A 27,288-nucleotide genomic window follows, 5' to 3' on the forward strand; every position below is an offset into this window, starting at 1 on the left:
TTTTTTTTTTTTTTTTTTTTTTTTTTTTAGATACTGATCAACGGGACCATCTTTGCAAGAATGTCTCCAGGGCAAAAGTCAAGTCTAGTGGAAGAATTTCAGAAATTGGAGTAGGTTTTCTGCCTCTGATGAAGTGATGGGAACATGGCAGTCAAGGGGATGGGCAAGGCATGGGGAACTGTGCAGTTGGCTCAGGAGTGATTCTTACCCTGGGCAGACCACAGTCAATAGAGAAAACTTACAAAAAGTAGTAGTATCAGTTCCATGCTTTTGAGTGGTACCGATTTAATTGTTCGTACAGGACTGGAACACAGTGTTTTGGCAAAATACTGGACTCCAGTCATTGTTGCATTTAAAGTTGAGAACTGCCGTAAGAGAACACAGGGCCATGATAGGGCATGATGGGAAATGAGACAGGAAATGTAAGCTGAGCCCAGCCACTGAAGGAGGAAGAATTTAGCCTATATCCTGATAAGCTCTCACCACAATTATACAACAGAGAGGATCATCAAATCCCTCAATATTAAAATAGTCCCTTGCTAAACTAGCTTCTATTATATCATTGGGATGCTTCGACAGCAAGAGTCTCCATTTACAGATGAATGTCCAGCATTCGTCCCTTTGACAACTTATTTCCTGTTAATGAAACCTCATGATGGACCATATCAATGTGACTCCCCCTCTAACTCTCTCTTCTTATGTGTTGTCTCTTCACATGGTTGTGGTCACTACCATTTCTGTGAAGGAAAAAAAAAACCTGTTCTCTAGTCAGTGAAATGCCCATGTGAGACACTGGGCAGCCCAATGATGTGTGTGCAGGGTTTCTCAATGCATTGTGTGACCCATCTAGTCACCCATTGCTTTGACTAGTCTCTAGTGGGGAGCTTCCTTACAGTAAAAAGTTTAAATCTTAAAATATGAGTGATTCCATTTTTTTTAACTAGATAAATTAGCTTTATGACCAAACTAGCTTTGACAATCCTCTACAATTCATGCTTCTTTTTTAGCTACTTTGTGGGCATGTGCGGTGATGGAGCCAATGACTGTGGGGTAAGTGGCTGTCAGTGTGTGGCCAGAATTTCTCAAAAATTCTTGCAATGGCTGTCATTGTCATGGACATAGTAAACAGACACTAAGGACTTGGGAAAGTTTCGATCAAAGCCACAAAATATTCAATGGTTACTATGTGCTAAGGTAGAGCTTGGCTCTGGAGTTCCCTCTTCCTTGGGTAGGTACCCTAGTGACACCTCCTCTAGCGACACCTCCTTCTTAGATGGCAGAGAGGTAAAGTCTGGTTGGCATCACAGCTTACCTTTTGACCTTCTGTAGAGGTGTAGAGGTTTGTGTACATACGCAACAAGCTGACTTTTTGCTTTCAGGCTTTGAAAATGGCTCACGTGGGCATCTCTCTGTCAGAGCAGGAGGCATCAGTGGCCTCGCCTTTCACCTCCAAAACTCCCAACATAGAATGCGTCCCTCATCTCATCAAGTAAGTAGTCACTTACCCCAGTCTTGTTTTCTCTTTGGACATTCGGGTGCAGCTAACATTATTCTCGGGGGAGCGGAAGAGCTGTGTGCCAGGAGGAGGTGCTTTCTGTGAAGATACATACTCCTGCCTAGTGGACTTCAAAGGAGTTATAAATAACAGAGGGAGAGTGGAGAGCGGGCTGTTTCCAGAAAAAGCCATTGGTTGGATCATTTTTAAAAGAGTTATCACTGCTTTGAATTGCACTAGCAATCACTAGTTTAAATGCTTTGTGCTGAGAGACTGGGAAAACCCACTAGGTTTCCTTCCTTTGTGGCTCCATGCCTTTCCTTGAGGTACCCTTCTCATGCCCAGTTTTGAAAATCTTTATTACTCTTTGGTACTCCCACTGAATTTGCCTTGGTCTTATGTTTGTAATGCTGGTACATTTTGGCTTGAACGGTAGAAACAACATTGTGGACGATCTTTGTCATCACCACTAACGTGTTTATAATTTAAAATGTACCTGATAGTCTATTATACTTAAAAAAATAGTCTGCAGATGGAGACATGGTTGGTATTTCTTTCTGTAAATAACGAAACCAAGGGTCAGAGAGCAAGACTGATATGCCTGTGCTCAGAGACTACAGACGGCTGGAGATCAGGTGTTTTATCTACTCTAGTTTTTCCTGCCATATTGATGTAATGACTTGGCTAGCTTCCTTTGCTTAAGGTATTTATCTATAAGCTTGAGTAGGGTTTGCTGACTGGGAACTTAGTGCGAGCAGTTAAGGGAGATCAGCAAAGACAACTAACTCTTACGGAGAGTCCTATTTGTTAGAAGAGATGGGGTACTGTAGAAGGTCATAAGGTGGCTGGGGAAGAGAGATTGGCTGCGTTAGATTGTCTTGGGAAAACCTCACTTGAGGAGGTGAGAAACGGGAAGAAATGACCTTCTGGGCAGAGCCAATGACAGTAGTAGGCCTGGTGTGAGGATCAGGTCTTGAACTCTTAGGAAGTTATTACACCAATCATGAGTAGATTAAAGTTCACTATGACCCCCGTATGAAATAACAAGAAGTGGTAAATTCCTTGTTTTTTTGCTGAAGTTTTTCAACAACAGCACAAAGGAGTACACCCATTGTGTCCAGTCTATTTAAATTTGATGCCCTTAATAATAATTTTACACATTATTTTTAGTTCAGTTTTAGGAAAAGTTAGAATCACCAAGGTGAGGTTTGGATCAAATGTTTGCCAAATTCCAGAAGCACCCACTTGAAAGTGCTCCAGGACCTGATTTATTTCCTGTTGTACGCAGATACAGAAACTGAGACAGGGGGATGACCTTCCAAACCACATTAGCATGTGCCCATGAGGTCTGAGACTGGTTCCCAGGTCTCCTAGCTGTGAGTTTAGGACCTGAAACAATCCCATGCATGATGGATGAAAGCAACTGTAAACCAAAGCCCACTGCCAACTCAAGACTGTGGACACTGGCCCGGAAGTGCTCTTTCTTGACCAGCCCGTCATTTAGCTGCCACTGGCTCGAGGCTGTCTCTGCTGGTTTCAGACAAGTGATCACACAACTAGATGTCTGGCTTTTTTTTTTTTTTTTTTTTTTTTTTTTTTTTTTTTTTTTTTTTTTTTTTTTTTACCTGTTTGTTTCTTTGTTGTTCTGAGACAAGATGAGAAAGCACAGAATAACACCCGATTTCTCTCCTCATTTCCCTCATTCCCTGTCCTTCCCTTTCTCACACAGGGAAGGCCGCGCTGCTCTCGTGACGTCCTTTTGCATGTTTAAGTACATGGCCCTGTACAGCATGATTCAGTATGTTGGTGTTCTGCTGCTCTACTGGGTATGAGCCTCGTGTAGTGAGAAATAAAGCTCGTGGTCATTCGCTCCGTGAAAATGGGATGTGGGTGCACCAAGGAGCCTTCTAGAAGTGTCCTCAAGAGTTGGCAAAGTAAACCAGGACTAGGCAGGCATGCAGGTCAAGCGGTGGCTTCCTGACATAGAAAGCAGGTCATCGGGTGGTAATGGAGGAACAGAATTGAATTTTGTGTTTATTCTCACTGTCGCTTTCGCCTGTGTGGACCATTACAGAGTGGATTCTAGTACTGGACTGGACTGGTGCTTAATAACTGGCATTCCAGCGATATTCTTTCAGTCTCTGTCACTGTGATAGAATATGGACCAAATGAAACTTAGGGGAGAAAAGGGTTTTTTTGGTGTATGGGTTACTCTCCGCCACTGAAGGGAGGAGTGTGAAACAGAAACCAGAGGAGGAACAGGCTTGCTTCCGCTGGCTTGCTCAGCTGTGTTACTGACATAACCTAGTCCCACCTGCCTAGGATGGAGCAGCCCACCATGGGCTGGCCCCTCCTCTACCAATTAACAATCAAGAAAACATCCCATTGGCTGGTGCACAGGCTGATCGGATGGAGGCAGTTTTTCAGCTGAGCTTCCCTTTCCCAGGTGTGCCAAGTTGGACACCAACATTAGCCATCCCAGCAGGCCACCCTAACTATTGATGCTTTACAGCTTCAGGGTTGTAAATATCAAGCTACCCGCTTGGTTCACCTGAACACGAATGGGGAAGAAACATACAATAGCAGTGCACACCGAGGTACCACATAGACACAGGGGCCGTAAATACCCACAGAGGCATAGGTAAAAGAAAAGCAAATGGAGGAAAATAAACAGGCAGTACCAAGCTTGGCATATACCCCAACTTCAGTTTAGTACCATTAATCTGGGGGTATGTTTGCACGATTTAGGTGTTTAACAAGGAGAGCTTAACATTCCTGAAAGTTTAGCAATTGATTTCCAAGGGTAAAGAAGCTAGCATGGCTCTCATTCCTAACTACACAGATCTGAAAATCGGTGAACTATGTTATAAAAACATGAGTATCGGGTGGTGGCTCATATTATTTAACAGGATATAAAAGAGGACGAGATATCACTATTGTTTGTGAATTCAATATGTGCGCTCATGCTTCATAGAAATTCTGAGGAAGGGGGCCGTCCCTACAGACATCTCAACCAGGCTCCTCTTCTCTTTGTGTCTGTTTTCTCCTAAGTTCAAGCTCTTGATCTCATTGTTTCAGATAGGTTTTCTGACTGTCTGATGAGGGGGCTAGAGATGAAGCTGCTTGCAAGAACTTGACCCTGTTTCAGAGTGCCTAATTTATTATTTTGGAATAGTTTATTATCCTCAAAAGTATCATTCAATCTGGCATGCTGTGATCCCCTTTCCACTCACGTTGTGAGCAGGAAGGCAACATCTCTGAACTCACAGGCTTGGCCACTCTTTTGCAAGAATCGCGAGACAATTTATTAAAAACCTGTATCTCTCACCTAACAATGCCCAAGATGCACGTTGTGAATTCAGTCATTCTAACTTCCCATTACTGAAAATTTGAGTCAGGCCACCAAACAGTTGGTATATGTGGCTACTGGGGACACGTGGTTTATTGTGCTGGACCAAACCCACATTTTCTGTAAGTCAGCACAAAAGAGAAGAGATGGATCTGGCCAGTGTCCCCCCAACACTGAGTAGCACTGATGCAGAAGATCTCACCTAGAAAACACACACAGGATGCTCTTTCAGAGTGAAGGAACTTCACAGAATGGGGGACCTCCCCTCCCAACCGCTACCACTCACCAACCCCAATGGGCTTGAGACAATGCCATGTCCCCAGTGAGCTTGCTTGAAAAATTAAAGTAGAAGGTCTACACTTATTGCAAGTCTTTTTAAATTTTATCTATAACCTTGCTATTTTTTTTTAAAAAAATCTGCTTTCATTTTTGTTTCCAGGAGACAAACAGCCTTTCAAACTACCAGTTTCTCTTCCAGGATCTCGCCATCACGACTCTTATTGGCGTAACAAGTAAGAACTTTAAAGCTTCATTCTGCGGGGTCTTCCCCTGCTTCCTTCCCTCCACCCGACAAGGTTTGTCGGTCTTAAAGGCAGGAGCAGGACCAAGTGTGGCTTAGTCCCAGAGGCAGGGGGCGGGCTACAGAATGCTCAATTCTATTAAAAGAAAACATTAACAAAGGGAAAACCTAGCTTTTTTGCCTTTTCCACAAAAGAGAGAGCTTCTATAAATGGGCCCCCATCAATTAGACTCCAATTCGGCACCTTGGGAATAGGAACTGACTTCAGCTGGCTTTCAGGTGTAGGTGTCGGTAAAATGCACTCTGCTTGCCGAGCTGAATGGCTTGGATCTTTCTGACCCTCTGTGCTGCAGCCGCTCAGCGTGGAAAGTGGCACTTAAGGGCAATTGTGACATTGTAGGACTCCCGCGTCCCACCTTAATGAGCATGTGGATTGTCTCCTCTGTAGGGGAAAATTTCAATTCATGAATGCATTTTCAGGCTATTTTAGGTTTGCAGCAAAGTTGAGGAAAGTTTGTACCTTTCCCCTGAGCGTACACAACTGCCCATTATCAACCTCACCTCTTCGGCAAGAGGAGCACATGGGCTGCGGTTCCTCTCCGTGCATCAATTCACTGTGATTGCTCCAAAGTTCATAGTTTACACTGGGCTTTCTTTCCTCTTAGTCTCCCACTCTGAGTTTGGACATGCGTCAGGTGACAGATAGCTGTCGTTGCACACCAGACAGGATGTTCACCTTCAAATGTTTCATGCCTTATTTGTTCTCCCCTCTCCAAAGCTCCTGACAGCCACTGTAGTCTTTTAATGGTCTCTATACTTTTCCAGAAACTTCTGCGGTTGAAACTACAGGCCTTCCAGATCAGCATCATTTGGACAGTAATGCTTTACAGTCGAGGTGTCTATACACCTTACAGAGCCTCTTACAGAGAATGACTGAAGGACATTCTCTGGTCTCTGGGTCACAGTATATTTCTTCCTTTGCCTACCGAAGGGCATCTTGGTGCTTTCGAATTTAGAAAGATTAAGCGTAAAACTGCTTTAAACATCTGTGTGCAGGGGTTCGTGTGAACATACATTTTTAATTCCGCTGCCTACTTTCGCTTGCAAGTTCAACAGTGATACCCCTTACGAGCCCTCGCCCCGCCCCCAACGCCCCAGGCACCAGTGTCTGGGAGGGTGCGCAAGACTCACTCACTACAAAGGTACGGGTCTTTCGTGGACTCTCTCACACGTGCTGTGACCGGCTTTCATGCCTTTCCTTTCACGATTTTAATAGTTCTGACAATTCATTTTCAAAACATGTTCAGAAACGCAAATGGACTTGCTCAGGTGGAGCAACGGCTAACCTCACTTCAGCTGCTACCCGCTGCTTGCGGCTGCCAAAGTTCCCTAAGTTCCCCTTGCCTCTCTGCTGCTGATAGCAATAACCACTTCTCCTTGAGCACTGGACTCTCAGCACCACAGCGCTCTTTCCTCAAAAGGTTTCTTCCTTTCCCTTCAGTGATTCCACACTCTGCTGAAGTCGTCTACCTCTTGGATGACACAGCTTCTGTCTCTTTCCTTTATTTCCTTCTTAAACCAAGTTCTCAGAACAACTTGTCGTTAGCCCGCACCCTCGCTTGAGGGGACGTCAACTAGTCGCATGACTTTAGAGGCATCTGTGTGTGATGAATCCCCAGTTTATAGCTACAGACCAGATGACTATCTGGAGTTTTGGAATGCAGTACCCAGCTTTGCATATTTAACACATACTCAAGTCAAACTCTTATTTCTGCCAGACCTAATTATGTAAACTTACTGAGTAGTTTGTTTGTGATACTTAATGCTCCAGGCCTTTGGGCAGTCTATGAGATAGCATTACTACCTCCTTAGTTATTCAAATTTAGGATCTATAATCATTCTGGATTTTTCCTTTTTCTCACCCTGTATGTCTAATACATATGACGTCCCTGTAGTGGTTTGAACAGCATTGGACCCCATAGGCTTATATATTTGAATCCTTGGTCATTAGGGAGCTCTACTTGTGAGAGCTTAGGCGGTGTGACCCTGTTAGAGCAAGTGTATCATTTGGAGTGGGTTCTGGGATTTCAAAAGCTCCAACCAGACCCAAGGCCTTTTTTCCTGCTGCCTTTGAATCTGGATGTAGACCTCTTAGCTACCTCTCCAGCACCATGTCTGGCTGTGCGGTGCCACACTCCCCCTGCCAGGTCGACAATGGATAAAACCTCTGAAACTGTAAGCTATTCCCAATCAAATTCTTTCCTTTCTAAGAGCTGCTGTGGTTGTGATGTCTCTTCACAGCTATAGAACTCTAACAGTCCCAGTTAGATCTGTCTCCAAGTACACCCTGATTCCTTTCTTTCCTCTGTCACCTCTTTTGTTGTGTGGTTGTACCAGGTTTTACTTTTAGGCCACCACCAGCTCCCAAATCATGACACAGAAACTTATCATTGGTTTTGAGTGCTCAGCCTTGCTTAGGTTCCTTTCTGGCTAGCTCTTTTAACTAAATTAACCTGTTTTTCTTTGTTTACCTTTTTCTCTATATCTGACTTTCACGGCTTCTCATGTCTACTGGCTGACATCGGCCTTACCTCCGGCCCCGGGCATCTACCTCATTCTTTCCTCCTCCTCCTTCTCTCGTTCCTCCTCATAAACCTACATTTCTCCTCCTGTTTATTCTCTCTCTGCCAGCCCTGCCTATCCTTTCTCTGCCTAGCTATTGACTGTTCAGTTCTTTATTAGACCAATCAGACAAAGTGAAACAAATGCAATACATTTTTAAATAGTTAAACACACACCCTTATGTCCTTAAATGCAGCACAAACAAGAGTAATACACTGTTACACGGTTAAAGTAATACTCTGCAGCATAAACAAATGTAACACATCTTTGCCTAGTTCAAATAGTATCCCACAACAGAGAACCAGGCCAGCATTGCCTCTGTTTGTCTGTCTGTCTGTCTGTCTGTCTGTCTGTCTGTCTATCTATCTATCTATCTATCTATCTATCTATCTATCTATCTATCTATCTATCTATCTATCTATCTATCTAATCCAATCATCTATCTATCTATCTATCTATCTATCTATCTATCTATCTATCTATCTATCTATCTATCTATCTATCTATCTATCTAATCCAATCATCCATCCATCCATCCATCCATCCATCCATCCATCCATCCACCCACCTGCTTTTATCAGTGATCTGGCTTTCACTGCATCTCACTCCATTGCTGCCAACTCCATTTGCCCTTTTAAAAGTTACATGCAAAGCCACAGGTTGCCCTATAATATTTCTGCACAAGCTGTCTTTAGTTTCCATTTACCTTTCACACAACACAAAGAATTTTATAAATATTATGACATTGTTCTCCTGCTTAAAAATGCTCCAGCAGGGTCTGGCAAGATGGGTCAGCAGGTACAGCTGCTTGCCATGCAAGCCGAGAGACTTGTGTCCCCAGCATCCACATGGAAGTGGAAAGGGAGGATGAAACTGCTCCATAAAATTTTCTTCTGGTCACACTCATGCAGAGGCGCATGCCCACTGCAATAATAATAGTAGGTAAAATGCAAACAAAAGTCTTTAGTAACTTTCCAGCTAATGAAACCCAAATCTTATGTGACTAGGGTCCCTCCTATGTCAACACCACCTCTGATCATGTGAACACCTACTTGTGCCTTTCAGGCTGGTGGCTCTGCTTTTGGGCGTTGTCAAATGGTCACCACAGCAGCCTTGCATTCTCCCTGCCCTTTGGGTAACATAATCTCCTTTAGTGCCTCACACAACTTTGGTGTTTCTTCATTATTTGTGTCTCAGCTGAAATATCATTACCTTTATGTTGTGTCCAAGATAATTATTCTTTGTCATAAAAATATGTATTATTTTCACATTACTTTTACATAATTTGATATTATAATTTTAGATTTATTTTGATTGATTTTTTTTACCTGCATTCTTCCTCTTTGAGTGTGTGTTGTTTGAGACCAGGACGCTGTTTGTTTTGGTCACTACTGTGTTACCAGTACCTCCAGCGATGGCCAGCACAGCAACAGCTTATTGGCATCTGCTAGGTCTTATGAAAGAATACTTTTGGAGAGTATCTACAGCTCATAGACCTTTCCTTTTCCCAGAACCAGTGCTATTTTTGTGCCTTCATCCATCCCAAGTCTGCCGTTCAGAAGGACACCAAATAGCCTGACTTTTCTTCCTTCAAAGTTCTTCATGTTTCTTTGGACACAGCTCTCATCTAATTTGTGGTTCTTCTCAACTGTTTAGTAAACATTTAGGGGATTTACTCTAGCTTCTGTTAAATAACCTGATCACTTTTCTTTTTAAAAATATTCAGTATGTGTGTTCTTAAACTCTATTCTTTATGAAAACAAGCAAGGCCAGTTCATCTTTCCATTCAGGGCTAAGCACTTTAAATGCTCTCATGAATTTCTTCCTGTCTTTTTTTTTTTTTAAATAAAACTGAGAATTTGAATTATGTTTTCTTTAGCATTGTACATATTGAATTTCTTTGAGACCAGGCAGTGCTATATAATCCAGTCTGCCTTCAAATTTGTGATTCTTCTGTCTCATACTCCAAGTCTGGGGAAGATAAGAGTGCATGCCTCCATGGCGGGTTTAATATTGTTTCATAAATTCTTTCCCTTTCCTTTGATAACTGTTTTTAAATTTCATTACATTTTTTAAAAATATACCTATAACATAAAATATTTCATTTAAGCATATTATCGTGAAATACTAACTGCATTGAAAATTCTGTGCAACCTCCATCACTACTGTACCCAAACAGATACCTTCCTCATGGAGCAAGCACTCCCAACTCTCTCTTCCAATCTGGGGTGACTTTTCTACTTTTTATTTGCACTAATTTGCATAATTCACATATTTTATATACATGAAGACATATAATTTGTTCCTTGGTTTCTGTCTCTTTCACTTTCTAATCCATTTTGCATCATGGATTAGAACTTCATTCCGTATTGTAGATAAATATTATACTATTCAGTAAATATATATTCCCTGAATATGTATGTATGTATGTATTCACATTTTTTTCTGCTACTCTGGTGATGGAGTTAGGTTGCTTCCTCCTCTTGTCTGTTGTGGACAGTGTTACAATGGATATTTGCATAAATAATCTGTTTGAGTTTTTTTCGGTTTTATAAGTAATAAAATGGAATTTCTGTATTATGTGACTGCTACATATTTAACTCTTCAAGCAAACACTAAACCATTTTCCTAGAGACTGTACCATTTTAAAATTTTCACTAGCAATGAAAGAGAGTTCTAATTTCTAAGCAGCCTCAACAATAACTATTTAATTTTAAAAATAATTTTATCTATAGTTCAATGATCTTTTAATTTTTTGAAAATTTTATATATGATTACTATAGTTACATAATTTATGTCCCTCTTTTCCTTGTCTCAACTCTTCTATGCTATCTGCACTTCTCAAATTCATGACCTCTATTTATTATTGTTACATATATAAATTCAGCCTGACCTATCATGATTTGATTTGAATTTTTCAGCTTGACTACAAAAGGATAAAATGGTTTTTCCTCTTATACATACTGTCTTTTGACCTTAAAAATTTTAAAGTATGTTTTATTTAGACAGAGAGAGAGAGAGAGAGAGAGAGAGAGAGAGAGAGAGAGAGAGAGAACTCGTGTGCACATGGTACACACACAGTAGCCAAAGGACAGCTTGTGAGAGTCAGTATTTCCTTTCACCATCTGGGTCCCAGAAACTGAACTTAGGTTTTCTGAGTTCAGCAAGTCCCTTTACCTGCTGAACCATTTTTCCATTCCTCACTATTTTTATATTTTCTTTCGTGAACTAAGGTTTTGATATGTAGCCCAGGATGTCCTCAACTTGATGAATCAGGAGTCTTTCTCTATTCCCTCTTCTTTTCTTTCTTGAGACAGGGTCTGCAACCCGAAGCTTACTTTTTGACTAGGCCTACTTGTGATCCGCTCGACTCTGCCTCTCAGTGCTAGATTTACAGCATACATAGCCGTGCCCAGCTGTTTACATGAGTGCTAAGGATTTGAACCCACACCATCTTATTTTAACATCTAGTTCTCTTACACGTCGAAGTAGCTCCTTACTCCTGTAATGATTCTTTTAACATCATTTATTGTATTTCCTGTGGCATTATGTCTTTTGACTTAATAATTTCTTTAGTTTTGCTGACAGTCTCATTTCATTTAACTATTGTTTTCCTTATTTTTGTTCACATTTAAAAAATAGTTCTTTTTTAAATAACAATGTTTTCATGTGTTTTATCTTATGTGTATGGCTGTTGCCTCCATAAATATCTGTGCACATTGTGTGTGCAGTGCCTTCAGATGCCAGAAGAGGGTATCTTATCCCCAGGAGCTAGAGTTACATGTGGTTGTGAGCCACCATGTGGCTGGTGGGTATTGAACTTGGCAAGGGCAGGCAATGCTCTTAACCACTGAACCATCTTTCCAGACCCTTCATTAGGTTTTAACAATATTTGCAACAACTATTAGAAAGTCTTTGAATATAAAATTTAATGTGTGTGATTCTTCAGTGGTGATTTCTTTTAGTTCATTTTGTTCTGAGCATTATTGTGTATGTAGTAACTTTGGGTACAAAATTGACCTTCTTTTCTAGGTTTGATAGTTTTGTTTTGCTATTGGTTGAGCTTTTCAGATTGCATTTGCAATGTCATATCTCTGTAGTGAGTAGCCACTGATCTGTTTCCTTAGCTTATGTTTTGACAGAGTCATCCTTAAACTCTAGCAAAACTTTAGAACTGACAGAGACTTCTTGATGCCTGAACAATCATCCAAAGTTCTTCTGTAACATTGGATCATCCATCTTCAGCCTACAGGCCCATCGTATCAAGTAGACTTTTCCATGAAGCAGGAAACTTCAAAGACAGTTCTGTCTCTATTAGCAGTTTGTCAGTTGCTTTCTTCTGTATCCTGCAGAATGTCTTGCAGACTCTTTCATAAATCAGGAGCCCTAAAGGACCATTTCACCTTTAGGCAAATTCAGCAGTCATTTCTCTGTGGGTTCTGCATGTCCAGTTCATCAAGCAGTCCAGGCAACAGCAGTTTCTTGCCCAAATGGTTAACCAGCTCCATAAGAGCCTCTTTGATGCCAGTCTTCCTCTTGAAGTAGATTGATGCTGCCAGGAGCAGATGTGTCTCACTGTCATGGAAAGTCCTAAGTTCTTAAAACATTGTAAATGCCATATTCTGTAGTCTTTGAAGGTTTGGAGATTATCTATCTACCTGAAATATATATCTATATATCTAGAAAATCTAAGTAACGTGACTACAAGCTTGATTATTATAGATGATTATTTATTAACCTATATTTCTTAATTATGCATTACATTTTTAAATGAGCTATACAAACACAATACTTTAATCAAGATCAGAAATACATGTACATATAACAAAATTGACCTTAAATTTGTATCAATAAACCAAGATCCATATCAATGCAAAGTATTCATCTCTATATCATATCCCCCTTTAAATGTAAACAAATATTTATAAACAATATTTGGGAATATGGGCATAGTTCTTCTCCAAACTGCTTCCTGCTTTTTATTGGGCAAAGTAATTTTTGGGGGTGTTGAAAGCGACCTTTCAGAAGGTCTTGGTCCATCAAACCACATTAGTCTAGAAGCAATTTCACAGGTTCTCATCTTCTGTGGAAACAAAAGAAGAATCTCTTTTGCAAAGCAACTTATCCTTAGATCCATATTTTGAAATCAAGATACCTTTAAGATGTATATTTTGGTTACTTAACTCCTTCATAGTCAAAAAATTCAAAGAAAACACAGTAATATATATAATCCAGACTCTCTGTGTATCTTCCATCTTTACATGGTTTATTTTTTGCCCCTTTTAATCTATGACTATCTGTATTCTATTTCTTTAAAGACTGTTTTTTAAACCATTTACTTCTCTTCATAACGCTCTATAGTCTTTTTATTTTTCTCTTCCAAGCTTATGTACTTTTATCCAACACTGTGACCCATTTAGAGATCTCTTTTATCTGGATTTGTCTTTATTGCATATCTGTTATTTTTTTCTGACCTGAGCACTTCTTAAAATGCTAAGTGCTTCTTAAGAATCTAAGCTGTGGCATTGCTAGGGTATATATGGCACTGAGTGATTGTCCTGCCCAGTCCAGCATTGTGGAGCTGTTTGCTGCCTCTGAGAGCCAAATACATTGCCCCATTTTTAGGCACACAGCTGCTCTATGTTGCCATTAAGCAAACTGTAGCACTTTGGTTACAAACCCCATTTAAACTCTCAGCCGCCTGAAAGAGCCAGAGTTTGCACTGCCTGCATGGGCCAGAAAGCTGCGGTTTCAAAACAGCTTGGTTTTTTTCTGCTGGTGCTGAATCAGGACTCTCTTAAAGGAGCCATGCCTCTGCTTGCTTCTAGCAAACAGAGCCCACCCAAGAAAATGTCACTACCAAACCATGCTTAACTCTGTTCTTTTGTGTCTAGGATTCCTTTTGAAGCTCTCTCAGATTTTACGTGGATTTTAGTTAGTGAGCACCCATTTGTGTCCCTGTCCCATTGTAGCCATCTGCTACCTCTCACTTGCGCAGTTTTTCTGGCTCCTCTTTGGCAAAAATCCTAGCATTATTTTTGGTGGGGTGACTGGGTTGTGATACAGAGGTCCTGTTTAGGACTGAGCACTCTATAGTCTCGTATTCTCTGCTTTGATCAGTTATAGGTGTCAGTGTTAATCACCATCTGCTGCAAGTAGAAGTTTCTCAGATCAAGGCTTGACAGGTGCATTAATCATACCACTCTTACCATTAAGAATGCAACACTTCCACCCACTGAGACAGTGGGCCTGATCTAATGGGAGCTCACCAAAGCCAGCTGGACTGGGACTGAATGAGCATGGGATCAAACTGGACCCTCTGAATGTGGTTGACAATGGGGGCAGACTGAGAAGCCAATGATAATGGCACTGGGATTTGTTTCTACTGCATGTACTGGCTTGTCGGGATCCTAGTCTCTTTGGATGCACACCTTTTTAGACCTGGATGGAGAGGGGGAGGGCCTTGGACTTCCCACAGGGCAGGGTACCCTGCCCTCTCTTAGGACTAGAGGGTGAGGGTGAGTGGGGGAACAAGAGGGATATGGGAGGAGGGGAGGAAGTGGAAATTTTGAATGATATTATTTATAAAGCAATAAAAATTAAAAACGAAGTCAGGATGACCATCAAATGGGCAATGTGAGTGGGGGAGGGGAAAGCCAAAAAAATGAAAAATGTGAACTGTTATATTTGCTAATGCTATTTTTATGTAAGTTATTAACCTGCTGAAAATATCAAGTTCCCATCTGTACAGTAAGGAAAGTTGTTATTTTACAGACATGCACATAAAGCTCATAAGAGAGAAAAAAAGAATGCAGTACTTCCCTGCTCTCATGTGTGTAAACTCTGGACTTCCTTTGTAGTGAATCTGAATGGTGCCAATCCCAAGCTAGTGCCTTTCAGGCCTGCAGGGCGGCTGATCTCCCCACCTCTGCTGCTCTCAGTTATCCTCAACATCCTTCTCAGTTTGGCTATGCACATCGTGGGCTTCGTCCTCGTGCAGAAACAGCCGTGGTACCTCATGGAGCTGCACAGGTATCAGCGTGGCCTCAAATCCAGCTCCTTGAAGCCTGATTTCTGTCAACCATCATCTGGCCCGCCTGAAGGGAGGCAGCTGGTCTTCATCAGACAATGGTTTCAGTGCCTTTAAGTCCTTTCGGAACGTTTTCAATAACCATCTGTCTTTTTGTCACACATCTTTGGCTGAGGGTGGCAATGGATTATATAACTTTCCTGTTTGCCCCAGTTTAAGGAGTCCAGTTTAAGTCACGTCTGGTGAAATGATCAAAATCTCTCCCAAGCCTCGTACATTTATCCAACACTGTGACCCATTTAGAGATCCTTTTTTTTTTAATCTGGATTTGTGTTTATTGCATATCTTTAATTATTTTCTGACCAGAAGTGCTTCTTAAGATGCTAAGCACTTCTTAAGAATCTAAGCTGAGGCATTGCTAGGGTATATATGGCACTGCCTGCTTGCCCTGTCCAGTCCAGCATGGCAGAGCTGCTTCAAAACTGCCCCCTGTTCAATGATTAGTACATGTCACCTTATGTATTACTAAGGGAAGAATCACAATTTACTCATCTTCCCCTACCCCCATATCCTTAACATATATGATAGATGCACAGCTTACTGAACAAGTAGACAGTTGAACCTGCCTATGTATCAATTTCCCTATTCAAACATACAAAATTATGCACCTGTCTGTCTTTATTTTTCCTTTATTTTTGTGTCTCCTTTTCCACAATGGAGACAACTATGAAAAATTGGCTATCTGTTTGCATGGTGACCTACAAATGCAAATATGTTTTGAGGATTCCATTGGCTCTTTTGGTTTCCTTCGTAGTGCCTGCCCAACGAGAAATGAGAGCATTTTAGCTATAACCACGTCTCCACATGTTCCCGAGAAAACCAGAAGTAACAGCACCTTTGCTAGTTTTGAGAATACTACTATATGGTTTCTGGGAACAATCAACTGCATCATCGTGGCCCTTGTGTTCTCTAAGGGCAAACCATTCAGGCAGCCCACATATACAAACTGTGAGTAACACTGCGTGGAAACAGGGGGATTGTTGGTTCGACCATCACTGATCATTAGCACAGGCATGCTCAGGTCACTCATGAATCAACAACACAGCCGAGTCTCAGCTAGAGCTCCAGTCCAGAACTCTGAAAAATGCAGCGACCTCATTCCCCTGCCTCTCTCTTTCCATCAAAGGACAGCTTTCTCTTCTCAGCCCAGTGCTCCACCGGAAGTTGTCTTTAGTGATTTCTCTTGGGATAAGTCTAAGTTGGGAAGATCAATGTAAAGACTAGTCTTTACTTGTCATTGTCTGTTGGGATTCATCCTGGAGACATGAGAAGGGTCACAGCCCTCAACTGGAACAGCATCGTGTGGTAGCAAACTGGGAGTAGGTCCGACCTGGGGAACCTGCCTCATCACACAGCGTTGCGAACCCTCTTAGCTGGGGTAGTTTGGGGCAGAAAGGTTGTTGAGGAGAAGTGTGTGCCCAAGTTAGTTTCGGAGACATATATTTATATAATTGGTACTGATTGTTACAATTCGGGAGCATAAGTTGAAGGATCCATACCCTCCTACAAAATTGTACCAAGAAAATGATTCTACCTTTTCCCTCATTGGAATGAAGAAGCAGTTGAATGTTCGCCTTTATATAATCACAATTTAAAATTTCATGTATTTATGGCATTCCTGGTTTTCCAGAAATGGATTTGAGGCAGATGACTTGTATTTAAGGCAGCTACTTGAATGTCTTTAAAGCACTCATCGAAAGGGCATTTTATCATTGCTAGTCTCTATATATTTACCACCTGTACTAATTGGAACATAACATACATATAAAAAAGATCCCCCATCAAGGACATGCATAGAAATTATGGCGTCGAGACCCACTGCATAGAAATGAGTGCTTTCATTTGTGATGCTGTATTTGGATGCAGAAGTCAAGTAAATGTAATCAGCATTAACCTAGAATATATCAGTCAACAGACGTAATGCTTCAAACAGCAACTTCTCAAAATGATAGCTTGTGTTCTTGTTTCCTCAGATATATTTGTCCTTGTGCTGATTTTACAGATGGGTGTATGTCTTTTCATTCTATTTGCGGATATTCCAGAGTTGCATAGGCGTTTGGACGTAAGTGTCTTCTCTGGAATTATGGTGTCGTGTATTTTTGTCACCGGCTTTTGAAAGCGGGTCACTGTTGGAACTGACATGGGCTACCGACACTGGCTATGTACTCTGGAACTGGCAGAGTTTTAAAATAATGCTCAACTGTATCTAGTTTTAATTTAAGCTAATAAGGAAATAAAATTTCATCAAGTGTTGATTCAAAGACTAAAGACAGCCTTCTAAAGAATCTGTGCCACCTTTCATTGAAAACAAAACTCCAGAAAGACTGGTTAAAAAAATCTACATATATATTTTCCTTTTCAAATACCATTTAAAGAAATTTTGTCTGCAACCATCTTTAGGTTCATTCTCAAATTTGTACTCAATTCTCAAATTCTCAAATCATGTTTTTCTCTATGTTAGTAGTTATATCTGAAAAGGTGCCTTTCAAAGAAACTTGCTCCTCTATCTCAAGCGCTCTCTTACATTAAAAAAAAATGTAACTGAGACAACTTTGAAATCCTACGAGATATTTTATTCTTACCTACTCACGCTAGGAGAAGCACATGTAAACCTGTTACAGATAGGCTGGCCCTCTGCAATGATGAAGGAGGGAATATTTTTGTTTGGGAAGGGCTTGTGTGGAGTCCCTGACAGTGGTGTTACAAAAGATTCTGAAAAGAGGCATTGTTCAGTTTAAAACCAAGCCCTCTTATCACATAAATATGGGTCTAGTCTTGAAAATGTGGAATATCAGGCAAAGAAAATTATGACATTCTCTGCTATCCTTCCATCTTTTAAAATTTATGTATTGTAAATGGGTTTTGCTTCAAATTTATGAAGTTTTTATGAATTGAACCATGTTGCTTCACAGCCCAGATTTTTTTTAAATCAAGAAATACATTCACATGATTTAAATTTTATTTAAATGTAAATACGTTAAAACATCCTTTCTAACCTAGCTTCTGTCTGGAGGCAATGTATGGTATTGGGTTTTTTTTTCTTCATATTTTCACCCTTTATTTTCTACATCTGCAGAGAAGTACATGTATTTCTTATGTGTGCCAATCTTCTCCCACATTTTTACACAATGGTAACAAACAAGCTCTTTCATTTGTCAGTATTCTGAGATGTTGATATCAAAGTGGAATGTGTCACGTAAGAAATTCACTGTAGAAGGTATCTGTGGAGGAAAGGGTAGCAGGCAGGGAAGGTAAGGAGAGGCGTCACACAACCTTGAAGATCAAAGCCATGAAGTGGAGAGGGAGTGGAAGAAAGGGCTCCAGAGAAGAGTTTCGGTCTATAGCGACTGAAGGATTAAGTCAAGATTGTCCATCGGGAATGGCCGGCATCTTGCAGGAGTGAGTCTCATGAGAATCCACACTGTCCTCCTTTGCAGGTCTTAGCAGCCCATGGGAAGGACAGCGTTGGAATCAAAATTGTGGTAGATTTGGAGTATGATGTTTGGGGATGCCGATATTTATCTTCCCAACAGCGGGAGATCTGAGTGGAACATTTTCATAGCTGTGTGTATTTATCTTCCCATCAGCAGGAGAGCTGGGTGGAAAATTTCTATGGCTGCTACAACCACACACACACAGCCCCGTGCCTTATTGTTTTCATGTAACGGTGTATTTAGGTAATTGTGTCATACTAGCTTGTAAGCCTTCTCCATTACTTTTAGTGATCACATAATATTTTGTTACATAGGTATGCACATTGTATTTCATGGTATAGATTGTGCATCCTTATGTGCAGTCCCATATTAATTAAGATATAACTGTTTCTACGCTGGTACCTTACAAAGACACAGCAAAAGAACCATGCACACATCTTTTTAGTCATGTATAAGAATATGTCAGGAGTAAATTCCTAGAAGTGGATTTCAAATAATAATTTTGAAAACATTGTTCTCCATAGGATTGCATTAGCTTTTATTCCCATCAGCATATGAGACATTGTATATGGCATGGAATACACAGCAGAGTATACTTGGCTAATCCACACACCCCATCCATCCATCCATCCATCCGTCCACCCGTCCACCCACCCACCCACCTACCCACCCTCCCATTCATCCATCCACTCATCCACCCACACTCCTTCCACCCACACACCCATGTACTCACCAACCCATCCATTCTCCCACCCATCCATTCAAACATTTATTCATCCATCCACCCACCCTCCCATCTACCCACCCTCCCACACACCCACCCTTCCACCTACCCATCTATCCACCCACCCACCCTCCCACTGATCCATCCAAACAACTATCCACCCACCCACCTACCTACCCTCCCATCTATCCATCCATCCATCCAAACATCACCCATCCATCCTTCCATCCATGCATCCATCCACCCATCCAAATATCCATCCATCCTTCCATCCATTCATTCACCACCCATCTATCCACCCACCCACCCTGCCACACATCTATCCAAACATCCATCCATCTATCCATCCATCCACACTTAAGTATCATGAATTGTGTTTGAAGAGGGCTTGGAAGAAGGCAGAGGAAGTGTGCAGAGCTTGATTTTAGCCCTGTGGTCCTTGGGCAAGTGCCCTTGTAAGGGCACAGGCTGTGAAGCTATAGGCACAGCCTTGAGAGAGCAGCCCTAACCCAGCACTCTAAAGCAAGACTTCAGTGAAGAGAAACATTGCACTAGAGGACAGAAGGCCACACTGCCCACAGTGAAGGTTCCACTCATGCATCCTCAGAGATGCCTGGGAATAAAGTCACATTCCTGCATTCCTTCTTCAAAACAACAAAAACAAGTGGATAAAGAGAGCTTACTGTTATTTGTTTTCATTGCAAAGTGACCAAAATTAGAAAAAAGTATAAATTTTAGATAAAAGAGAGAGACTAGGAGAGAAAGAAAAGAAAGAAAAAAACCAGTCACAACCTTCAAATGGTTTTGAACATCAGTCTTCCATACTTACAAGTTTTTATGTATATGTGTATGTAAAAGTATATACTTGCAATAGGTACTATATACACATGCCATTTATATTCTAGATTTATTTCATTTGTATGTATGTCAGTGCATGACTTTATTTAAGTACATGAGGCTGTCACGGAGGCCAGAAGCAGGTGTCGGTTCACCTGGAGCTTGGGTTACAGGTGTTGTGAGCTGCTTGATGATGTGGGTGTTGGGAACTGAACCATTGGGCCACTGAAGAAACACAATTCTTCTTAACTCCCCAGCTCTGGCTCCTGTGTGTGTGTGTGTGTGTGTGTGTGTGTGTGTGTTTATGTTTCCACTGTGATATATACAAATTTCCAGTGTGAGCATGGACACTTTTCTAGCATATGTGTTCTGAAACTAACTGTCCTTCGTCATCTTCTGCCAGCTGCTCTGCACTCCTGTCCTGTGGAGAGTCTACATTCTTGTCATGATCGGCTCCAACTTTGTTGTGTCCCTTGCTGTGGAGGTAAGCGCCCCCGGGCTTTTTTGTGGTGTGTGTGAGTGGGAGCCAGTCCATTAGGAGCTTGAGAATGGAGCGATGTTAATGTGCAAAGTCCGGCACTGTGGTGGTCCTTCCTTTACTCTATGAGCAAAGGCACGGCACAGTGTGTAGTTGCATTCTCTGATAGAAAAACAAACATTTTGTCTTCTTCATCTGCAAAGTGTGGTAGGGAGGACACAATCATGATCTTTTTTTTTATTTTTTTTTGAAAAATTACCACCTCCTCCCGTTTCTCATTTCCCTCCCCCTCCTCCCACACATCTCCCTCTCCCCCCACTCCCTTACCCCTCTCCCCCTCCCCCCACTCCATTTCCCCCTCCCTCTCGAGAATGATGAGCAGTCCAGGTTCCCTGCCCTGCGGGAAAATCCAGGGAGATGTCCCCAGCTAGTACCTTGAGCAACTGAGCAGAGGGAATCTGAAATGACCCTATCCTATAGCCATACTGATAAATATCTTACATATCACCATAGAACCTTCATCTGGCGATGGATCGAGATAGAGACAGAGACCCAAATTGGAGCACCGGACTAAGCTCTTAAAACCCAAATGAGGAGCAGAAGGAGGGAGAACATGAGCAAGGAAGTCAGGTCCACAATCATGATCTTAAAGGTTCCATTCATTCTTAAAATTCCCCAATACTGGCACAAACAGAATTTACATTTAAAGTTGAGATATGATTTGTGCATTAAAAACCTCACCATTTTAAAGTGAACAGTTAAATGTTTTCAGGAGAGTAGCTGAGTGTCCAGTCATCAAAACTACCTACTTCCAGAATCCTTCCATCCTCTCAAAGGAAAGCGTGCCACCCTTTAGCAACCCCTCTTCCTTGACAACCACAAACACACTGTCCATCTCTCTAGACTTTCCTATTTGGGACATTTTAGGTGATTAAATCATTTTGTACACAGCTTTGTTTTTTGTTTTGTCTTTGGTGCTGAAGATTGGACCCAGGGTAAGGACTTGTACCTGCTAGGTAAGGACTCTACCACTAAGCCACTCCCACAACTCCTTTTTTTTGTTTGTTTTTTAAAGACAGAGTCTTACAATGTAACCGAGGTTGGCTTTGAACTCCCAGTCATCCTGCCTTTACCTATGGAGTGTTGGAATTTCAGGCGCACAACATTTTGCTTCAGAGGCATGTGCCTTTTTGTATCCAGCTTCTTGCGTTTAACAATTTGTATTGTTTTCACCTGTGATGGGAAATGAGCCTCACAGCGAGCTCTTCCAGCTTTCCTTCTACAGTCCCCGTATGCTCCGTTTCCTTAGTGAAATGAGCTTGTACCCATTTTTACCTCTGACTATTTCACCCTCTCTTCTCTCAGTGACATTAGACATAATCCCCCTTCTTCACAGCCTGGCATTGGAAGGTAGTACTTAATGAAGCCATCCGTGGAGAAATGTTGGGTTCTGTCGCAATTTTTGCCTGGAATTGTAGAACTGGGTAGTCACAGTGGTCGTGACTTCCTTACAACCTGACGTCCCAGCTAGGGCTGCGAGGACAGAGTCTCAGAGAACATTCTATTACTTGTAGAGCAAAGACTGACACAGTGGACAGTAGAAGAACAGAGCCCTGAATCAGGGCACTGAAGCCTCTCTCTGGAGGCTAAATCCAGTTATGCGAAGGCAGAGCGGGCACCACACTCATCAGGCAGGCTTGTTAAAAGGTTAAAATGGAGGCACTGATTATCAAGCTCTCCCTTCACGGGGTCTGGCTCAGGAGGTGAGAGACCCTGTGCATCCAACAGGTTGCCAGAGGATTCTACTGTGATGGGTTTGGGCAGCACACTTTGACAGAACTATGCCAAGCTGTACATTTTCCAAAGCAGTCAGACTAATGTGGGTTTCCTCAGACTGAGTTGCAGAAGGGGATTCCCCATTGTTTAAAGCAGTGGTCCTCAAACTTCCGATAATAACAACAACAGCAAAAACCACTGTAAGCCACAAGCCATCTTCATCTCTGGTGACACTTAGCATTCTTTACTTTGTTTCTATCACTCCTTCAATCATGCTTTATACATTTGTTCTTTCCGCAACAGTTCATTGACCTCGTGACACATCCCAGGGTATTTTATCAGGAGAAAGATAGCAGAGGGGTGGGACTCCCAATCCATAGGCAGTAAGCAGACATGTGCTATTTCTGTGTTGATGTCTTCTCTTGCTATTAAGCTCCACAGGCAAGCACTTGTGTTAGTAGCTATTGCATTTAATACTGCAATCATTGCATTTAAAATTCTAGTAGGGACTGTGTAAGAGTCGTTTAAATTGAATGTTAGCAATGACCTTGTGTACGCCCAGCAGTTGGGATGGGTAACTGATTCTCATTAGAGTGAGGCATCTTCTTTGGTTTTCATGAGTGAGAGATGAAGCTACACACACGCATGTTTGCTATGGGCTGCTAGCAACTTCTAAATTGAAAAATTAAACACCTTAGACCCTTCCCTATGACATCCTGTTGTTCACCAAGCCCTTTCTCTACGGTCAGCAGGTACTTAGAGACAGAGTAGAATTACCGAGTCTTCTACAGAGGACTATCACAGTTGGAAATGATGGATGCTATGGTTTTCTGCCTCGTGTGGAGAAGGAACCCAAGAGAGTAGGCAAAGACTGTCATGGGCTCAGCAAGATGTCTTTCCTTTAGGAGATTCTATATGTATGCCAGAAAGCGTAAAGAAATGCTGGGTGAACCGAGCCAAACACATTCTGGGAGCCTGATGGGGAATCTCTGTCAACCAATTATCTTTAACAGGTGGGACCAAATTAGGGTGTGGTTTTATGGGACCTGGAGAAAAATGGCAGCTAACCGCCCAGGTGCCCTCTCTCTGTGTCATTCCCTTGCAGCACAGCTGAGCTTTGTTTTCTCGTTCCTGTTTCATGAGTTTCTCCCTTATAATAAATAAAAAATATACTTGTTTTATCTTTTAGCTAGCCTGGTTATTTCCCAAATCCAGCTAACTTCAACAGGAGCCAGCTTGTGTCATACACAGTCCAAACAGTTTTCTCAAGGTTAGGCATGATGCCTGGCTTCCTATGCAGCATTTGAAGTGTTGTCTGGTTTGCTGAGGTCTGACTCTAATGCTCATCTTAGAGTAGCCCGGAACAAATGAGTTCAAGTGAGATCTTACTATTTGAATCTCGCTTCCTGTCTGCTCAGAGGCGTGAGAGCTGATATTAATGGCTTTAACAATGCCCATCTTTTTTTTTTTATTACTCTGCATGCATGTGCATGTACTTAAGAACTGGGTAGTCAGTTGGGAAAGTGTACAGAGAATTCTTTCTAAAGAAATGGATTTGCATCAAAGCTTTGTTTTTCTTCTAGCCCTGCATTTGGTTTATAAGGCAGACTCATAAGGCAGGTCACACAACAATGAATGCTTCAGTTGTTCTTCGGAGAGTGGCAAGGGAGTATAAGGCGCACACGAGAAGGAGAAAAGTCCCGCACAGCATGGAGATCCCCATCTCATCTCTTGTTTAAGCTGTTTGAAGAAACGCTTAGGTTCCTTGCACCTGTTATATTCTAAAACTTGGAGTTGGTACCAGTGCCCCCGCCTTCGCCCAGCTCCAGGAAGGCTGCAGTGCTCCTGTTATGGGAAAGCTGACTAACAGGTTGGCCAGATGCTGATGATGGCTCTCTGGGTATTAGTTCCTTCTAAGAGGCCTACCAGTGTTCCCAGGAAAAGATTCTGGCAGGCTGTGATTCCTATCTTTTCTATAGACAACAAGGCTAAAGTAGCAGAGAAGGGCAGATTTTAGGAAGCCTGCATCTTCCATAGTTCCTCAGTACACAAGAGATACCCTGGATGGACATCAAAATCAGTTCCAATTTTGTCACTTTGTTCTCCTTTTCTTTTATGAAAATATCTAAGACGTTCAACTTTTGGACAATATATGACAAAATGGAACACACACCCACATACACACTCGCACACACACATTTGAGCACACACATGAGAACCTCTTCTGTGATTTTTCTTATGACTAGTTTTGCTTAAGGTTCATGCTAACTCATGGAATGTAGCGGCAGTTCAAAGTGCAATGGAGTTTTAGTATGTGTGCGTGTGGTTTGCCCGAATGTTTGTCTGTGCACCATGTGCATATCCAAGGAGAACAGAAGAGGACTTCAGGTCCCCAACAACTGGAGCTACAGATGGCTGTGATGGGCCATGTGGTGCTAGGAGTTGAACTCTGGTCCTCTATAAGAGCTGCCAGCAGCTAGCACTCTTAATTGCTGAGCTATCTCTCCAGTCCTAAATGGTTTTTTTTTTTTTTTTTGAGACATATCACTTTTATAATAGTAAAGAGACATTTCGGTGAAGCTAAAGGCAAGTTAAGCAGGGCCTCAGTGCAAACCATTAGTAAAATGGTGGTTGGGGAGGGTGGTAAAGGGTGATAGCCCTGCCCTGCCCTACCCTGCCCTACATTGTAAGGAGAGTTGTATAATCCTTACAGCATTTATAAGGAAGGGATTATTATTTCTAACCCAACCGGTTTAGGCTAATAGACTTTCCTCTTCAGTGCTGGGAATTAGACACAGATCTCAGACTAATGGCCTGGCCGTAGTAATGACCTGACAGTTATGGAATGAACCAGTATTTCTCCAATCCCAAGACTGAGGCCTCTATTTAACCCTCATTGGCCTGTGCTCACCACAGCCAGCAATGCCTGACTGAGGTGTATCAAAGACACATCGCACATCTTTCCACACACTTGGTTCTATGAGATGCTAAAACTTTATAAAATGTCATTTTATAAGGCATGGAGTTGGATGTGGTATGGTGTGAAATAAAGAATTTGAACAATTTTAAACTTAGTATAGATGTGATATTCCCAAGAACTATCTTTGAGGTAGGTTGCTTCCAGCATAATGCTCAGGTTTTTCAAAATTCCTTCTTCCAGCTGAGCTCCCTAAGTAAAGTTTGAGAATACGGCTGCAAGACTTCTGAAGATTTGTGTAGGTCCCAGACTTTTGTTAAATGGAACTTAAGCAAACACGGAAAGAGCGTCTGATTATGATCTATGGAATTAGGTAACTTAAATCACAAGACTGTTTATCTTTTATCTTGCAGGAGACTATTATTGAAAACAGAGCATTGTGGCTAGCAGTCAAGAGATGTTTCGGCTATCAATCAAAAAGCCAGTATCGAATATGGCAGAGGAAGTTGGCAAATGACTCAAGCTGGCCCCCACTAAACCAGATCTCCTACCCTGACATGCAGGGGGTGTCCTACAGCAACCCTGTGTTTGAGAGCAATGAAGAACAACTTTGAAGAAGAGCAATATCTAAACAGTTACCAAAATGAAGATAAAATGGGTCAGTTTCAGAGATGCTAAAGCAATTTGACTCTTATCAGCTGGAGTTGGTTGGGGGATAAACTGCCAATAGCTGGTGACAAATTAAAGTCCATCTGCTTCAATGGAGTCTCAGGAGAATAGTTTCCTTAGAAGATGTCTCTCTTCCTGGCTTCTGAAGCATTGGTGGCACCTAGTGAACCAAGAATGGAGCAAGGGTTGCAATGGGTCAAAAGACTGGCAGCTATCAGAAGGATAATGTATCTTCTTAGAATAACTCTCTCTGAAAATAAATGGATCTAGGGAAGGTCATTCAGTGTGTATTCATGGAGCTGTAACATGGCAAGGATCAGTTCCCAATTGTCTCTTGATGGACGGCTAATGCAAGAGAAGCATCGTCTAATCTCCCTTCCCTGGGTCTGGATCCACAGCCTTCCTTCTCCCTTTGGTCTTCCTCTGCATATCTCACATCTGCCGCAATGACACCCCCTCCCTCATCTCAGGGCCTTCACATACTAGAGCTTTTCTCTTGCTTCACGACTCCGGGACAGCTGTCCCCAGGGTGGTGATCACTCCAGAGCGACAACTCGACCATTGCAGCGCAGGGACTCTGTGTTCACCAAAGCAGGGACAGGAAAGGTTCAGACAGCCGGGTGTGGTGGTGTCACTGTTTCACCCTCAAAACAGCAGCTGTCTCCATGTCTACTCCTACCCATGAGCAGATATTTGGCCCAGGAGCTGGGCACTGCAGTCTCTTGTATTCAGGGTTAAGTAAGACTGGTAGCTAAGGAGCCCCCTGCTTAGAAGATCATCATACTTGTTTTACTGTGTGAGGCTGTTTTTATTTTGTAGATTTTTTTGCTAGAGTCCCCCTACTTTCAAGATCCACAATGACATACTTGTCTCACTGTGTTCTAGGGACATGGCACTCGGGTATCCAAGAGCATAAGTATGGATTGCTCCTCTGACTGTATGAATGCACCCATGGGTTAGGAGCCTCTCATCCTATACTCTGTGCTGCTGTTTTCAGAATGCTCTTTTTTATGAGTTCTGCAGTATCTGCTGTCACTGTTCTTACACAACCAGTGTCTTTCTGGTTTAAGACTGACCTGCTTCTAGAAAATAAAACTTCCTCTTATTTTACCACCACAGACAACTGGATTATATGGGGTTGACTCAGCATAGAAAACACCCAGGTTTCTCTCAGGTCTGTGGGCAACACTGAACTTCATGACAACACCCACAGATATAATTTTTTAATTTAAAAATTAGTTTTCAATCCTTTCCCTGCCTTCAACTCCCCACCCCACCATCTCTACCTCTGGACCCATCCAACTTCTTATTCTCTCTCTTTCTCTCTCTCTCTCTCTCTCTCTCTCTCTCTCTCTCTCTCTCTCTCTCTCTCTCTCT

At 42.0% G+C, this 27,288-nt stretch overlaps 1 protein-coding gene across 2 annotated transcripts in view; it reads left to right on the plus strand.

Moving 5' to 3' along the window:
- The window catches only part of Atp13a4 (ATPase 13A4), a 131,990-nt gene extending 105,362 nt beyond the window's left edge, over nucleotides 1-26,628 (plus strand). Inside the window, exons 21-30 of one of the 2 annotated variants that reach the window (XM_050159957.1) lie at nucleotides 31-110; nucleotides 1,008-1,050; nucleotides 1,380-1,489; nucleotides 3,225-3,321; nucleotides 5,284-5,356; nucleotides 14,847-15,018; nucleotides 15,831-16,024; nucleotides 17,050-17,138; nucleotides 20,475-20,555; nucleotides 25,656-26,628. In XM_050159957.1, coding sequence (XP_050015914.1) covers nucleotides 31-110; nucleotides 1,008-1,050; nucleotides 1,380-1,489; nucleotides 3,225-3,321; nucleotides 5,284-5,356; nucleotides 14,847-15,018; nucleotides 15,831-16,024; nucleotides 17,050-17,138; nucleotides 20,475-20,555; nucleotides 25,656-25,856 — 1,140 coding nt within the window. In that variant the 3' untranslated portion in view covers nucleotides 25,857-26,628. Of the gene's footprint in view, nucleotides 1-30; nucleotides 111-1,007; nucleotides 1,051-1,379; nucleotides 1,490-3,224; nucleotides 3,322-5,283; nucleotides 5,357-14,846; nucleotides 15,019-15,830; nucleotides 16,025-17,049; nucleotides 17,139-20,474; nucleotides 20,556-25,655 lie in introns of those variants that run through there. The other variant, XM_050159958.1, reaches the window with a different exon arrangement.
- Nucleotides 26,629-27,288: the final 660 nt, after the last annotated feature.

This window comes from Alexandromys fortis, unplaced genomic scaffold, assembly GCF_014885135.2.
Source record: "Alexandromys fortis isolate MF-2015 unplaced genomic scaffold, M_Fortis_MF-2015_v1.1 scaffold_100_1_3062724, whole genome shotgun sequence".
Lineage (NCBI taxonomy): Eukaryota > Metazoa > Chordata > Mammalia > Rodentia > Cricetidae > Alexandromys > Alexandromys fortis.